The 17,706-nt window shown below is 40.5% G+C and overlaps 1 protein-coding gene across 12 annotated transcripts in view; it reads left to right on the forward strand.

Moving 5' to 3' along the window:
- POU2F1 (POU class 2 homeobox 1) overlaps positions 1-17,706 on the forward strand; it is a 175,047-nt gene that overhangs the window by 105,151 nt on the left and 52,190 nt on the right. For 7 of the 12 annotated variants that reach the window (XM_073304768.1, XM_073304824.1, XM_073304781.1 and 4 more), the window contains 4 exons: positions 343-396; positions 2,023-2,142; positions 3,971-4,150; positions 13,571-13,697. In XM_073304768.1, the coding sequence (XP_073160869.1) occupies positions 343-396; positions 2,023-2,142; positions 3,971-4,150; positions 13,571-13,697 (481 nt within the window). The remainder of the gene's footprint in view (positions 1-342; positions 397-2,022; positions 2,143-3,970; positions 4,151-13,570; positions 13,698-17,706) is intronic. The other 5 variants (XM_073304795.1, XM_073304853.1, XM_073304843.1 and 2 more) reach the window with 2 other exon arrangements.

Below are 17,706 nucleotides of genomic sequence, written 5' to 3' on the forward strand. Positions count from 1 at the left end.
GTTCTGAAGTTAGGAAAATGATTAATAGGGTTTTTGTTTTAAAAACTTAGGCAATTTCTGCATAAAAATTGTATTTCCCAAAGAAGACTCATCCACCCCAAAACGGTCCGTTCATAGTCAGAATCACATCAACACCCAGAGATCCTAAACTGACAGAATCTTTTTTCAGTAACAGGTGGACAGATAACACTGTGCAAGGTCCATATGGACTTGTCTAATATTTCTTAGCACTACCCCTACTTTCAGCTATTGCAGAATGCTTTAGGGGGTCTGTGTTTTATCTTTCAAAGCTTTATATGACTGTTACTTCACTTCATCTCAGTTCTTTGCACTGTGTTGTAGGTCCAGCTCGCTGGAACAAGTTTACAGGCTGCTGCTCAGTCCTTAAATGTACAGGTAAGGACTGCCCCTTCTTCTCCCATTCTCCGTCAAGTATCTGTTTTTTTAAAGATAGTTTTCAGGCTGCAAGCTGTCCCATTCTAATTATGTTTGTTTGGGTTTGTAAAATAAGAGAGGTTGAGTAGTAATAGTTTCACAGCTGCAGACCAGACTGGGTGATGGTCCGCAATAGGAGCTGGTTAATGCATTGGTACTAATAATTTTGTGTCAGAGGTTAGTGAGCTGTTGTAAATATTTCTCATGCTGCATTACGAACTCCAATAATCTCACATGTTCCTTGATTTCAGCCTTATTTTAATCATAGATTACTTTGCAAACTGTTTTTGGAAGCTGAACATAGGGGGCCAATGTAGCATTGATTTTTAATGTTGCTGGTGTGGATCGCTTGGGTTTCCTACAGCATCAAGTAAATTATACCTAGTAATTTAAAAATAAGCTGGGCTACTTGCTCCTCATTGATCTGCATGGTATAGCAAAGCATTCAAACTTTGTGTGATGCAGAATGTTCCATAGCATTTCAATCAACCTACTGCTTCCTTTCAATACAATATTCAAGCAACATGCCGAAAGGGGAAAGGGATGTAGTTTTATTGAAAACTGGTTTCAATATTGCAATATACTAAAGAACTGGGATAGTGCATTCCATGAAGCCAAATAGAACATGGACCCAGTTACATGTGGTGATGCTTTAGAAAGAAGGGGAGATACAGTGATGTTCCTTTTTAAGAGAAAGGAGGCAGAAAATTGCCTTGGTTGCCATGGTAAACTTCCATCCCTGAGAGAGATGTTGGCAAACAGGCTGTATCACTAGTGCAGAATGTTTACAGTCCTATGCTGTGATTATCTCTCAGTGACTGGCAGAATTAATCAGAGGCTTTATGTTAATTAGCCTGCTCTGCAGTCCCCAAAACAGGTGGTGGAAAATATGCAAATCTATGCAGAATTTTAATGCTCTGCATAACCAGTTTTAATTACCATAAAACCCTCTCTTTCCTCTTCAGACACTTTCTTGCATTTCCTTCCTCATGGCTGCCGTATTCTCTTCTCCATTTAAAAAAAAAAGATTTTAAGTAAAACACACTGCACAGCTATATAAATGCTAAATTTTTTATTTTAAGACAATTTGTGTTTGGCTTCTTACTAGATTTAGTGAAGCATCTGAGGGCATTTCAAACCAGTCCCCTGTTTAGCTAGCATTCTGTTGACTTAATGTTCTTAATGCAGATGTTTGAAAAACATATACTCCCTTCACTCCATTGTTCTGGATTTTAGTCCGTGAATAATTTTAAGTGCTTTGTGGTGGGCAAATATTTTTTCTTTGTGGTAAAAAGTAACATCAACTTCAATGATGCTGCGGCAAACAAAGTGATACCTGAAAATATTTCAGGTACAAAAGAACTGGGTGTTTTGTTTTCTTTTAACCCTAAACTGTGTTAGCTACACATGTTGGAGCAGTCATAGTTGAGATGGTGGGCAGAAAGAGAGCCATTTCTTAAACCCACTCTTAAAATGAACCCAAGGGTTTTTTGTATGCGGATGAAAGATTTTGATGTACAGTGTAGAGATAGTAGTGTATACATTAACATCTGTTTTACACTATAAAGAGTTATATTTTTTTCCTAGTCTAAATCTAATGAAGAATCTGGGGACACCCAGCAGCCAAGCCAGCCTTCCCAGCAGCCTTCAGTGCAGGCGGCCATACCCCAGACCCAGCTCATGCTGGCCGGAGGACAGATCACCGGGGTAAGGTTTACTCAAGAGAATTGTAGTAAGCCTCCTGACTGGCAGTACTGCCATAATTTGCCATCCGATTAGGATCACCCACCAAACAGATAGTAGAGTGGCTGTCCAAGGTTACTGTCATTTCATTAAAGAGGAACTTTCATACAGGTGGCGAGGGGAGCAAGAACATTTTTATATAAAAAGCAGTCTGCTTGTCAGTAGTTCTTAGTGCCTGATGTTTTTTGGAGAAATTTGTATTACAATATTGGAATTTCTTGGTTCCTGTTATTTTCTCCTACTTGACCCTGCAATGAAATCAAAACTCTAGGTTTGACATTAGCCTGTTGTAGAAGTCATGGATATCAGAAAATCCATGTTTTTACTTCAGTGCAGGACCATACAGAAGCATAAGAGGGAAACACCATGTCAAAATTTTGGTACATGTGTAGCAAAAGTGATGGGAACTTTATTGCAGTTTATATCCCCTAACTTTTTTTAATATTTTGCAATGGGCATAAAGTTTGTGTTCTCTGAGCAACTCGATCTTTAGATATCATCAACCTTTTTGCTTATGCTTCACAGAATTCAGCCCCTCCATTTTACCTGTCAGTCTTGAATTTTCTAGAGTTTTTTGTTTGTTTTAAATAATAAAGTTTTGGGGGTGTGGCAGTTTGGTGTTTGTTTTTTTAAAAGGGTAGTTGTGCTTGTGAAATTGTTGCAACTCCCAGAAGTGTTTAAAATTAATTAGAAAAACAAACTTGAGAGTGGATTGGTTTTTGGTTGGAGAGGTTATTTCCATTTCATCAGCTCTTCAGATTGAGGTTTTTGCCCAAGAATGGGGAATTAGGAGGTTATTCCATCAATGCATTGGGTCTATGATTTAAATTGTTGGGTGATGTCACCTGCAAACTTGAACGGTGCCATGTCTAATTCAGTCCCGTTTGCTGTGGAATCCTCAAAATAGAATAGCTGTGTAAATTATCCAGGCCCACATTTAATTGGTTTTGTTTAATTTAATTTGTATTTTACTATTTTAAAGTACATTTGCTTTCAACAACAACAAAAATTATGTGGTGGAAGAAAGTTATTAAAACCTATTCTAAATAAGTCATTTTTGTTTTGTCTGATGAATGTCTGTAGTACTGCGGCATTCCAGACTCCAGGTTTATGTGGATGGGGATTGTATTAAATGTGGACATCAGAATTCATTTCCGTGTAAAGGAGAGGCTAGCCACCTGTTTCATAGAGATAATGTATGTTTCGAAGATGAAGGGATGTAAACTTGCCAACTCTATTCTGTTAATAATAATAATAATAATAAAACAAAAAGGCAGATGGGAGGAGAGACTTGGAGTGAAACAAATGGAGCTCATGTTCTTCACTTATATCTTAGGGCATAATGGAAATGATGGAATATGGCAGGGATTCATGCTAATGTGAAGCAGCTGGGGTGTTATCAGTTCATTCAATAGCCACAGCCAGTACTCCTGCTTTTCTTTCATCTGGCTAATCACTTGCTGTTCTGTTCGGTGTACATTTCCTTTCAAATCCTGTCAGGGCTGATTCTTTTTGCATGCTAGTTAATTACCTTTTTGCATGAACCTTGTAGTAGAACTGTGGAGAAACTTACATGATTCTTCAGGTTCTGGTTGCAGCATAACACTTCAAGTTTCAATGCTTCTACCAAAATTGTGTTGTAGGTTGATTGCTATGTTATGTTGAGTAGCCAGCTGCCCTTACATAAGGTGTTCAGGTTAGCCAATGTCTGTTACCTGATTAAGAGCTGGTAGTTTGTAATTGGGAACAATTCTTTCTGCTGTTAATGACTCTTTGTTCTAATTGTTTCTAGCTCACGTTGACGCCAGCCCAGCAGCAGTTATTATTACAACAGGCACAGGCGCAGTTGCTGGCGGCTGCAGTGCAGCATTCAGCCAGTCAGCAGCACAGCGCTGCAGGTGCCACCATCTCGGCCTCCGCTGCGACGCCGATGACGCAGATTCCTCTTTCTCAGCCAATACAGATTGCACAGGTGAGCACTGGGGCTTGTGTGGGTTGAGGGAAGGAGATTTAACCTGAAAAAACACATCCACTTGTTCTTCAAGTGGCTTCTGTATATTTTCACTTGGGGGATCAAAGGCACCTGTGCCGTAGGCTTCCAGTACCTTCTGTTGAGCAGTGTCCGCTGGGATCACTCATTCCTCCCTTTACCTCACCCCTTCATGGAGGACTTCAGGGGATCTAAAAAGCTGTGTCCCCAACTACCCCTCAGTTCTATTTCACTGCTTATGGTGCCACAAACTTTTGTCACATACCTTGTCCTCAACACTTCCCTCATTTTTCACTTTCTTCCTTTTGGGGCCTATTTTTGTTTGTAGTTAGTTATCTTTTCTTAAGAAAGGTGTTATACCAATAAAATAAAAGCCAGCAGGATCTTATTAAAGGGGAAAAGGCAAAATACCACATTTATTGTGAATACAGAAAGAATCATAGAAACTGTTAGTTATAGCTATAACATTCCATTCATTCTCATATTTATTCTCACATTCATTCCTACAAACACACACACAGGTTCTGTAAGGTTGTTATCATGGTTACCAGCGTTAGAGTTGTTCATGCCAAGCACTGTCCAGGTGGCCTGGACATGAGGAGGGAGCAGGGTCTTGTCAGATGCTCATCTGATGCTCCTGGAAGTTGGTTTGCAGAATCAGACCCCGAAGTTCTCACTTTCTCGAGTCCATTTTTATAGGAGTTTTTTCCTATGCCAGTCTATGGGAATTGCTTCTTCATGCTGTTGCTGAATCAATCAGCAGATAGCACATTCCTGACGGCTCCGTGCTGCTAGATGTTATCTTGTTCTTTGGTTCTCCCATTCTTGAGGCTGTTGGGTGGATTCCAGTCTGCCCTCCGGGGGTCCTCTGGTTATTTCCACTTGACGCCTTCTTCAGCCAATGGTCACTGGATTCTTAGGCTGGCACCTCCCTGATCATTCAGTTATTATCCACACCAAGCATCCATCCACATACGTCTTCTATCTCTATTTTAATCACAATTGTTAATACAACAAAAGGGCGGGGAGTCTCTGGGTGCTGTTTCTGTTACAGAGTATTGCTTTGAGTCTCTCTCTGTGTGAATTGCTTTGAGAACAGACTCTGTCTTAGAATGTACTAACGCAATTAGCAGCTTGCAAGTTTCACACGTAGAGGGAGAGAAACGGTACCAAAAACCAAGAGACCTCTTAATTAGTAATACCCTGGAATTTAAACTATGGGGAATCAAACTCATTTGTGATTTTAATACAGAACTTCTTTAATATGATCCAACAAAGGGCGGGGGGGGGGTAATGGAATGGGAATTGTAGGACCAAGAGGAGCAGGAGGGTGGCCTTGTACCCCCACTGACCTGGAAGGCTCTTCATGCGAAGTCAGCTATGTGCTGGACTTAACTTACCACACCGGCTCTGTGCTTCATGCCAGTGTCTCTAAGGTTCCTGGATCCGTCCTGGTGCATCAGGTCCAGCATCAGAGATCCAGCACCCTTTGTCACTGGAGAACTGCTTGCCAAAATGATTCTGGTGCCTGGATCCACCCAGGTTGAAGTCTTGTACTAAGGGTCTGGCACCCTTACTTCTGAAGAACTCCTAGCCAAAGTGAGTATGTGCCTGGCAGGAGTGGCAGTGCAGTCCTTGGATCTGTCCAGGTAGACATAGTCTACTGTGGAGAACCAGGCACCATTGATTCTGTGCTTAACATGTACAGCATGGAGGTCTCTAGATCCCTCCAGACACGAGTAACCAAATGTGGATCACAAAGTTCTCTAATGAAACCTGTTGCTGGCCTCATCTTCAACACGGAGGTCCAGTCTCCTGGAAATAAAAGTTCCTAGCATGCAATATTCTATCTTAACCTGTCTGCGTCCTATAGTTTCCACACGCTGTACTGGCTGGTAGCACCACTTATTGTGCAGCTGTTTCTGAGACCAGGTTTAAAATTTTTTGGTGACCTTTTCTTTGAGAATCCGTAGCTCCCTCATGCTTCGGAGCAGGGCTTGAAATTTGGAAGTGGGGTCACAGTTGTGTTTTGTTTTTGTTTGTTTTTGCTGCCTCTGTGAAAATCTGTCAACATTTGGGCAAGTTATCAGTGTTTTGAAAAATTGCAGTTCTGACATACTCAGTAGACTCTTAGATTTTAGCAGTTCAGTTCCCCAGAGATTCCATCCACACTTGACAAATGCCAACCTGGGGCTGGGCAGGACTTTCCCTACAATTGCAGCTCTGGGCTGCACTAGGCTATCTTGGATCTATAGTCTGGGTCACTGGAACTGAGAGCCCAGAGACTTCTCTCCTATGCTTTCAATCACTCCCTGCTGAAGATGGAGGAGGAAGCTGCCTGATTTGAATGCAGAGAGGGTAAGAGCCAGACCTGCGGGAGGAGTGGAGGGAGTAATTTGGACAAAGCCTGATTGAGGTGGAAGGGGAACATTGGGATTGGAGGCTGGCCAAAGGGTTTCGGGAAGAGAGACTGGGCCTAGGAGTCTGGTGTGGAGACCGGGCCTGTCTGCTGCAGGGACTGGGAGTGGTTGGGCATGGAGACTTAAACTGTGAATGAGCAGAGTGGGGGAAAGGAGATCTGCAAAGAGCTGGGGTAAATTGGAACTTTGTGGGCAGAGACTGAGACAAGAAGTTTAGGTTGGCAGATGAACAGGACACTAGATAGGATGAGGAGTGTAGTGAGAAAATTGGGGATAGGGAATGTGGGGGAGGTGAGATTGGAGGACAGGTGGTGAAGACAAACAGATCAGGTGAGCCAGGAAGAGCGGGTAGGGGATTGAGACTGACTGAGTAAGGAAACAGGAAAAAGAGCTGGGTGTTGGGTGGGAACTGGGAATGGCTGAGCGAGGAGACTGGGACTAGGAGTCCAGATAGGTCAGACTAAGACTTGATGGGCAAGGAGAATGTGACTGGGATGAAAAACTTGAGTGGATATTGGGACTGGCTAGGTGAGAATAGGTCTGGGATGAAGAGACAGAACAGAGACAGGTTGGAGGGGACTAGGTAGAAGAGGTCACACTTGGGAGTAATGGGCAGAAGGGTTTGTGCCAACTGGAGCATGCTCCTCTCCCCACCACAGAATGGGATCCAAGATTCCTGACACTCTCCATTCCTCTGCTGTCAGCAGATATCTGTGAAACCCACAAAGTGTCCCATCCTCTTCTAGTACTGGTTCACATAAAGCATGAGAACCTACTACTGCTATCAGTTAAACCATAATCTGAAGTGGCAAAGGTCTGTGCAATGGACCTAAATGTTGCAACCCTGCTGATGACCCATGTGGGTGTCAATATGATGCCACAGGATGAAATTTGTTTTTTAGTGTAAATTCAGAAACTTACATATAAAACTATGTTAAAAGAACATTATTAAGACTGCAAAAATAAGCACTGAGAAATTAGGGAATGCCAGTATTAAGCTTGCCTCCGTGTCATAATCATTATGATCTAGTCTTTAATTACATGATTGCATACCACTTATTCTGCAGGACCCCTGTCTCATTCAATGCCCAGGATAGAACTGCTCTGGGGTTGACTCAAGGTTGCGTAATAAAGGTGTCTGCTGTCTGAAGGACCCCTGCTTCATTTGTTGCAGAAGCTGGAAGGTGGTGGATAGTGAATGAGGGAGGAGGTTGCAGGAAGAGAAAGGACAACAATGTTATGGTTAGGGAAGCTGAATGCTCCCCCTGCAGAACTGAATTCTAAAGTCTATCCTTGCCTCTGCCACAGAGTTCCTATGTGATTCTGGGCAAGTCACTTAAACCAAATTTTTCGCAGATGATCACTAACTGTGTTTCTCATTTTGTGGGTGCTGAACTTGCGATCATGGGGGCTGATTTGTAGAAGTGCTGAGTACTTCCATTAACATCAGCTGCAACTCTGAACTGTGCTTTGAACATGTGAACTGCTATATAATGCTAGGTACTCTGAAAAATTAGGTTCTAGGCATCTAAAATTGGGTACCAAAAATTGATGGGTACCTTTTTACCTTAATCTCTTCGTTCCTCAGTTTCCCATCTATAAATGTGAATAAAACCACCACCTCATTTTACAGGGGTGCTATAAAAATTTAAGTTTGTGAAGTACTTAAATGCTGTAGTGATGAGCACAATACAGTAGCTTCTGTAGAAATTAATTCTGTGTTTAGAGGAGGATTTGAATAGTGTGCAGTAAATAAGACCTTCAGCCACACACTAAGGAGGAAACAAAATATTGAATAGCTGCTCATCAATCAAGCATGGTCCATCTTGTGCACTGAACAAGGCCGCAATCCTATAGAAGAAGTAGTATGTGATTGTGCAAGTAAAGACTGTATCATAACACACATACACAAAGGGACTGAATTTGGGTTGCACAGACAGTCTTAATTCTGGCATTTCCTGTTTGTTGACTTTACAGTTAGTGTTCTTTTAACATATATTTTTGGTATGTAATTATAAATTTATTGCATTCTATCCTCTTTATGAAATGTAGGTGTGACCCTTGGCTTCCTGGTAAGATGAAAGTGCAACCCTGTGTTGGGCATAGTTGAGAGAGACTGGAAAACTTGTATCCTCTACAGTTGCAGATGGATGAGACCAAGCTCTCCAATCCATCTTGACACTGATCTGTAAACAGCACACAGGTTTGCTTATTTGCATTGCTGTTGTAAACACAGAGCTGATTACCCAAATAGCTGACTGTTTGTTTTAATTGATTCTTGAATAATTGATTAACTGGCAGGTTTCTGCAGCAGGGGGATTACCATATTTATTTTAATTAACTAATTGCACAAGCATGGCTTCTTTAATGTGCTCTTTAGTCAACACAAGCAATCTACTGTGGAGATGTGGGTAAGATTGTTGGTGCTGCTGCTGAACTGATGCAGAAGTACCACTAATAATTGTACCAGGTTTTGAGGTCTCTAGATACTGGACCTTTTTGTTCATCTTCTGTTGAGATCTGTGGTAAACATTTGAATGAAATAAATGTCAAAGAGGGAGAGAAATATTTAGGTTAGTACATGGGTTATAAGTAGGAGTAATGGTATGGAGCTAAAAGAGAACTTTAGATGGAATAGCTTCATCATTCCGTGTAGTCATGGAATAGTCTCCTAAAAGAAGTGCCGGAAGTCTCTTCCGATTTGACAAAATACCATAAATTGTATACTCTGCAAACAATTGTGTTGTCTGGCTGGATAGACCAGATGACCTACTAAGTGTTTTTCCTATCTAATTTTTGTTGTTCTCGTGCTGATGTAATACAAGTTTCTCATAGAGAAAAATGAGATCTGAATAGGAAAACATGATCAATGGTTGTTTACTTAGTCATTAAAGTGAGAATTATTATAGTACTATAATTACCTGAAAAATAAAACATACTTGCCGTAGGAATAGACATAAATGACAGAATCTGAATGAGTCGGAGAGGCACATCTCTTCAGCAAGCTCTTCCAACCAGCATTACCAGCAACATAGCTAGGGTGAGGTTCCCAGTTCAAAGAAGGCTCAGCCAAGATGTTAGTTACCAAGACGAAGATGGGGAGAATGGTGCTGATTGTATCAAGTTTCTGACTTCTCAGCTAAGATGACTCAAAGCAAGACCATTTCTCACCTATGCTCTCCTAACCCTCTGGTGGTTTGCAAGGGTACTGCCTGTCCTGGATTTATGATAGCTGATTCTTTATGCCGTTCCCATGATGTAGAGCTGCAGCATAGTGGCTCCAATGGTATATGACAAAAGAAACTTGTCAAGTATTATAATAAATAAATCATCACTACTTTGCCATTTGTAGTATTGTTCTATTCTTCTCTCTCTGCTCAAACACAAAGAGTCCTGTGGCACCTTATAGACTAACAGACGTATCGGAGCATAAGCTTTTGTGGGTGAATCCCACTTCGTCGGACTCATGTAGTGGAAATTTCCGGAGGCAGGTATAAATCCCTAGCCTGATTCTTGCTTGCATATTTATACCTGCCTTTGGAAATTTCCACTACGTGCATCTGACAAAGTGGGTATTCACCCACGAAAGCTTGTGCTCCAATATGTCTGTTAGTCTATAAGGTGCCACAGGACTCTTTGCTACTTTTACAGATCCAGATTAACACGGCTACCTCTCTGATACTTAATAATACAAATGACATACTTCAGTGCAACTTCTGACATTGCGACATTGGCCACTGACATGATTTGTTTGGTGCAGTTTCCAGATTTTGTGCCAATTCAAATGTTACTATGTAAACTGATTTCCAAACCGTTAAATCCAAAAAAACCTGTTTTAGTGCAACTTTAAGTTTGCACAATTAAGCATTCAAAAATGATGAAATGTGGAAATTACTGTTGAAAGGGCAACCTTAACTGTTCCTTCTGGCATTATAATGCAGCCTTAATTACCTGAGTTCATACTATAAAATAGTTCATACATTTTCTATCCAATCCTTAAATTCATGTATTTCTGAGATAAATTTATAAATACTGTAAAGAGTTTAAATGCCAAGGATGGAGAGGAATTATTTAGAGTGAGACCTGGAACTAGCATGATAGATGAGGCTAGAGTGGGAATGAGATTTAAATGTCAACAGGAAAATTTATGCCAGATATCAAAAACTTTCTGGCATAAAGTTTATTAGGCTTTGGAAGCCCCGTTGTTTGGAACTTTTAAAGCTATATTGAAAAAATGGAGTATATGCTGTAGGGAACAATCCTGCACTTGCAGAGGAAGAGATTGCATGACCTAATAGGTCTTATCCAAGATCGTAGCCAGCCAAAAAAAGGTAGGTGACTACTATGGACGCTGTGAGGAGGTGCAAAGAAGAGTCAGTCACAGGCTCCCAAACATCCTAATATATTTTCTCATGAGATGAACATAGAAAATATAATTGGGTCCCATATGCAGTTGCAAAACTAAACTCTGTTAAATCTACATTCCCAGGGTACAGTAGTCTAGTTGAAGGGTGTAGGGCAGCTTGAGAACAAGATGAGCTTGCGTCCTGTCTGATTTATACTTGTGTATGAAAAGTAACTCCACTGACATCTGTAGAGTTACACTGGGGTAAAACTGGTGCAAGTTCAGAATCAGATCTGTAGTTTAAACACCGCTTACTCCCTTCTTCATTGAGACTCAACAGTGTTTTAAGTTAACCATGTCCAACAGGAGCTTCCATATTTTAACTGTCTCGCACTTGCTAGATTTCATAGCATAGGCAAGAAATAAATCCATATGTTTTCCTACCTCTCTGCCTCTTGGATTCAGTGCTGTCTGCCTTGTTCTCTTCCTTCCCACTCTTTCCTTAAATGTAGTGCTCTCCCCACTTCTGAGATCTGTTCTTGGTTCTTCCCCAACTCTCCTGAGGTGGACTACCTGTTCTTTTCTGGTGTTTCCCCTCCTTTGTCCACACCCTCTTCTCTAGATTGTCTCTCCAGCACCCCTTTTTGAGGGTGCCATTTCTCTCTCAGTTCCCAGGATCTCGCATCCTTTGGTCTCTTGATTTCTGTTTCCCCTGGAGTGTCTTTTCCCAAGAATGTTTTGGTTTCCTGCATTGCCCTGTAACTCCTCACCTCCTTCTTCCCCTGCATCTGGTCCTCACACCCAAGTGGTCGTGAGGCGCTCTCCATGGTGGTGGTCTGTTCAGAAGTTGTCTATTCCTTTCTGTAACAGTAACCAATGGAGTACTGGATACTTACCCCGCCATGTGACAAAGGTTTAACCTTATGTTATCCTGACCCATATCATATGTCTGGGTCCAAGAAATAAAGTTGTTTTTTACCAGCACTCCTGGATGTCATAGCCTTATTAAATGAGGACAGAAATAAACTGAATCTCTGGCAAAATTGGAACAAGCAAACTTGACGGAGAACTGGAGGAGATGGTTGCAGTGATTCCAGAATTTCTTGAAAGCAAGTGGTGAAAATGGGATCACAATTTAAATACTGAAGTAAAAATCTACAGTTGTATAACAGGCATCATTCAGTCAGTGTCAACTAGTGTTTGTCTACCTCACTGGTAAATTGCATACTTGCTGACTTACCAAGAACACGTTGGCCAAATGATGGCTACAGTGTATTTGTAATGTAGACCAAGAACTCGTTTCCATGTGTGCACATGTATATAGCCTTATAAGTACGCAGTTGACAAAATATCTGTAAGAACTCTTGTTCCTTCGTCCCCCAAATTGTGGTTGTAATTTGGTATGATTTTGTTGAATTTTTAATTTTAATAATTTTCAATTAATCTTCTACACTGGTGTGGGCAAAGGGACAATAAGAAGGCTGGCCAGGAAGTGGGAAGTTGCAGTTTTGGAACATGCGCACTTCCTGAGTTTTGAACACCCACACATAGCATATGTTTTTAAAGTGCATACTTCTCAGTTTAATGATAAAATTTATTTTGCATGCTCAATACTCAATTTTTAAATGTTCTTAAGTTTGTCCAATCAAAACCAAATTGTTTTCAAGCTCAGCAAAAGCACTAATCCTTAAAAGCCAGTCTAGTAATGATGAGATTAATAACAGAAATCATTTAGAAGATCAGCAGTATGCCTCTTGGCTATCTGCATGCCAGGCTTCAACTTTCTAACTTCAGTTGCTTTTAGTGTATCACTGCTGAAATAAAAGAGAAAATGAGGCTAGAATTTTTTAAAAACAGCTATATTGTGTGTTTTCACACTCCAGCTTGAACAGGTTAAGAGATATTCCTCAAATTCCTGTTCAGGCAGAGACTAAGCAGCAAAATCTTCACCCTGCAAAATGAATGAGTAAATGAAAACAGGAATCATAATAGCTGAAAGTGTTTTTCTGGAGCCTTAACTACAGGTATGTCTATCATACCTGCTATAGTAACCTAAGCAATTTTATTTTAAACTACTCAAATAGATTAGTCCACTTTATGGATTAACTCTGTCCAATATTTAACGATCAAAGTGCAAACTAACAAATTCTATTTTTGTTTTCTTTTTGCCTTCCTTTAGCTCAAAAATAGCCATTCCAGATTTCTTAAAATTTGTGTTTTAAAAACTGAACAACCCCCCACGCCCCAAAATACCCCACTAGTTCCCAGGCTAAACCTTTATTTCATCTGTCAGTGATGGTAGATTCTGCAAACCTCAGAAAAGCAGAAGTTTGACAATGGAAATGCTGACAGACCCATAACCTTATATAAATGCTGCTAATTTTTTACTGTGTTGGAAGTCCTTTACTGGGGCATTTAGTAAACTGTGTTGTGTGCAGTTCCACGTATGTCAATGAAGCACTTGTAATGGTTACTCTGAGAAATGAAAGAATAATCTAAGTTATTCAATAGCAAACATGCTGGTGCTAGATCCCCTTTTATCTCCCAGTGCTAGGAGGAAAAATCCTAGATATTTCAAATGTTTCAGGAGTTGTGACTGATTTGAATGATTAATGCACACCTCTTTATTTCATTAAGGATTTGCAGCACCTGCAGCAGCTCCAACAGCAGAATCTCAACCTGCAACAGTTTGTGTTGGTGCATCCAACAACCAACTTGCAGCCAGCACAGTTTATCATCTCACAAACGCCGCAGGGGCAGCAGGGTGAGTGTGACCTTTCTGGGAGAAATTCAGAGCTGGGTTCAGTAAGAATAGTCACGGGGTCCTTTTTGTGTCTTCCCCCAATGTTGACATTCCTTAATGGAAATAGCAGTGTTGGGTTTAGGGAGACTGTCATGGCATGAGCCTGGCCCTTTTAAAGAATTCGAAGTTCAGCCTCACCTGTGTTACATGTATCCTGCTTTCCCAGGTGAAAGGAACGAGTCAAGGGGTCACACGATGGGAGTCATGTTACTAAAAGCTGGGCCTGTTGAGGAATATGAAAGCAGCCTGTGTTCAGTCAGAAAGGGTTCAAGGAGAGAGAGTGCCTGATGAGAAGAGGACAGGTGATGACTCCCCAAAGCTCATAGGCAGAAGGCCTAGGAGAGACTGGCAAGGATTGGGGCCTGTTGAGGGATAAGCTGCAGCTGAAACACCCTCAAGGAGCAGGACCCTGCTGGGTGAGAAGCCAAGCTATATGGGTTGCAAAGGACAGCAAACTGGAGGTGAGGCTATAAGGAAGGGGAAGCTTTACTAAAGGACTAGAAAGTATTTTGAGCCTAAAAGGAGGGCTATGTGGATACTGAAGCCCACTGTAGATTGAAAGAACTGATTGATCCTGAGGAAGAGGGCTGGAAGTTTGAGTGTTTTATGCTTATAAACCAAATCAAAAGCAGAGGTGTTTTGTGAAAACATCAGATGCAGTTTTTGTTTGCAAGACAGAAGGTAAACTGAGATAGTGGTAGAGCCTGAAGCCAGACTAGGTAAGCCCTGCTACATGGACACTGTTCAGAGAACATATGGCACAAAATTTGAGTTACCTTAGAACTTCCAAAATTTGGTTCAAGGGAGCCTCAGAATCCAAATAATCTTTCTTTTAAGAGGAAAATATCCACAAAACCACTGCTTTTAGAGATTTTTTTTTTTAAAATGTCACTGTTTATATAGGCCTACACTTTTCATGTGGCTTTTGATGCCTTCATAATAGCAATGAATAAATCTCTTTAAATGGTTCACAAACAAGGAATCTAATCAAATGTTATGTTGACTTCTAGAATTATGGGAAGAGTTTGAAATGCATTGTTTGCCACATGTTTCTGGAACTTCCATCAGAAAGTAATTTGTATTGTCTTTTCAAGAAAATCAAAATAAGTTTCTTCGCAAGCCACCCCTCTTCAGTTAAGGTTCTGTTTGTTATCTGTGACCCTGTAAATAAACACACACACATTTAAGTATTGACCTGCAGCCTAGACCGCAGAACTGCTTCAGAAACACAGGATTTACATTCTCTCTTTAGCTCTTCAGCCATTAGAGTTTGACATAGTTAATAACTGAAATACTTGAACATGTTTACCACTGACTGCTCATGGAAATAAATTAAAGTAACATGCATGCCATAAATATACCCTTTATCTCATATTTTTGGGGTGACTTTTGCAGGGTTTCAGGGTTAAAGCTGCAGTTCGAACATCTCAAACACTGGTTCATTGATTGTGAGGGAAGGCAGACTCAGAAACTGCCTTTTGCCAAGCTGGGTTTTCTGTGTTCTAATCTTATTGCTCTATCAGGAAATTTCTTAACACAATTAAAGTTACTTCTGAGGTCATTAACACAGAGGTGATTCAGAGTTTTCGTTAAAGCAGGCTGAAAGCAACTTCAGTGGATAATCCTTCACTATCTGGAGTTGTACTTAGACAACACAGTGACAGGCATCTTAGACACAATTTAGTGCAGTATGCAGAGATTCTCTTTCTGTCTCATAAAAAGCCAGTGGAATATTTCTGCTCTGAATGCCGAGGACTAATTACAGAAGCTGTCTTTAGTTCCTTCAGAGAAACCCCTATTGCATTTTGTGTATATATATATCCACCCCTTTAGTAACCACAGAATAACTTTAGATTTATGTAAAGCACTTTCTGTCCGTGAGAAAATTGTGCTTTATAAGCTATGTGTATCTGTGTGTGCGTGTGTGTGTGTAAATAAAGTATATCATGTAGCCACTATGAAGAGAAACGTGGCAGCTATTCTGTGTTGTTGACACTACTTGCAATAGGCGAGAAAGTGAAAAATAACTTGTTAAAGCAAAACTTACTGGGGTATCTGTACACCAGAGGTAACATGTTTACTCTTGGAAAAAAGTGCAGTAGCAACATCAGTGACCCTAACTGGGCTATTCAGTCTATCCGTTCAAACTGAACCTCATGACTCAGTTGTGGAGAAACTCAGATTTCTATTTTTTAAGTTTTTTTTACAAGATCTAGAGCCTTGTAAAAAATATTCAGTCTAATTTGTTTAGGCTTTGTATTTTTGAACTTCCCCAACATGCAACAGATGAGAAATTTTCTATATAAAATCATCGCCATGTATCTAATATAATCAACAGATTAATTTCTGTCTGATTACTGTTAATTGAGTGGTTTATATGAAACAAGTTTTTTTTTGTGGAGTTTTTTTTCTCCTAATAGACAGGTGAATACATCATAGATGTATCCATTCTCAGAAGATGAGCCAAAGATTGAATGGAAATGGAAATTTGGAATACTCTTATCCATGGAGGTTACTTTTCCAGATCTTTATTGAGGCACACTGGTAGGGCAATGTGATGGTATTTTGCAGAGTCTTTGCACATTCTGTGACTCTTCTGTTAGTAACAGACGATTTCCATCTTTGGAATTGTCAGTATGCTAGCTTTTACTATCACTAAAATTCTCTTTAAAAATAATAAAAATTTATATCTCCCATTGTGATGAGCTTTCATCCATTTTTATACCAAAAAGATTTGATTGCATGAAAGTCTCTCTCTAGGTTTACAGTAATAGTCTGAGGAGAAGGGGGATATTGTGCTGTCTTTCATCTAATGGAGTTCAGTGTAATCCAGCAAGCAAAGGTTGACAAGGCATGGGGAAATTAACACCACAGAGAAGACTAATTGCCTTTGGACAAAACTTGCATGCTATTTTGATAAAGCATGGTTTCTATATCTATATAGACAGGTGATGGGGGCGTACAATTGTAAGCCTTAAATACACTATAACCAGGCTGATCTCCAGAAACCATCACTTATTGCCAAAGATATCATTCATTATCTCCCAGCTGTTAATCTCTCTTTATAAAGTAATTGAGATGGTGATGGCAGGTCAACTCCAGTAACATCCTTTTTCAATATTTTAGACTCTTTCCCATTCTTTTACAGACCTGGAAGCAATACAAAGGCTTCATTTATAGCTCTGAAAAAATTTCTTTAGGACAACGGATAGAGATCAAACATCCATCCATCCATCCTCATACTGGTGTATAAATCGGGGACCTTCAGTATCATCAAACATACTCATAGACTTTAAAGTCAGAAGGGACCATCTTGTCTGACCTGCAATTTCAGGTCACAGAACCTCATCCACCCACTCCTGTAATAGACCCCAGTCTCTGGTTGAGTTACTGAAGACTCAAAACGTGGTTTAAAGACTTCAAGTTACAAAGAATCCACCATTTACACTAGTTTAAACCTGCAAGTGACCCAAGCCCCATGCTGCAGAGGAAGGGGGAAAAAACCCAGAGTCTCTGCCAATCTAACCTGAGGGAAAATTCCTTCTCGACCCCAAATAGACCTTTCAGTTAGAACCTGAGCATATGGTCAAAAATCACGAGCCAGAAACCTGGGAAAGAATTCTCTGTAGTAACTCGGAGCCCTCCTCATCTAGTGTCCCATCACCGGCCGTTGGAGATAGTTGCTACTAGCTGTTGCAGATTGGCTGCATGCCATTGTTACATGAAGTGCTATAGAACATGGCAGGAATGAAAAAAAGCATTTTAAGCTGTCTGTCCATTTTGCTCAGCTGTGTCAGAGTTGTGATGGACAGCTACCCTTCTGAGAGCCTGCACCTGCAGAGTCCCATGGGGCTCAGTCTTCTCATTTTACTATTAATATATATGTGAGCCTGCTGAAAGTAAATAAAAACTATAGAGTTCAGTGCCCTCAATATGCAGAGGAAGCTATCCAGATCTTTCACCTCACCGA

The sequence above is a fragment of the Lepidochelys kempii genome, chromosome 1 (assembly GCF_965140265.1).
Source record: "Lepidochelys kempii isolate rLepKem1 chromosome 1, rLepKem1.hap2, whole genome shotgun sequence".
Classification (NCBI taxonomy): Eukaryota; Metazoa; Chordata; order Testudines; family Cheloniidae; genus Lepidochelys; species Lepidochelys kempii.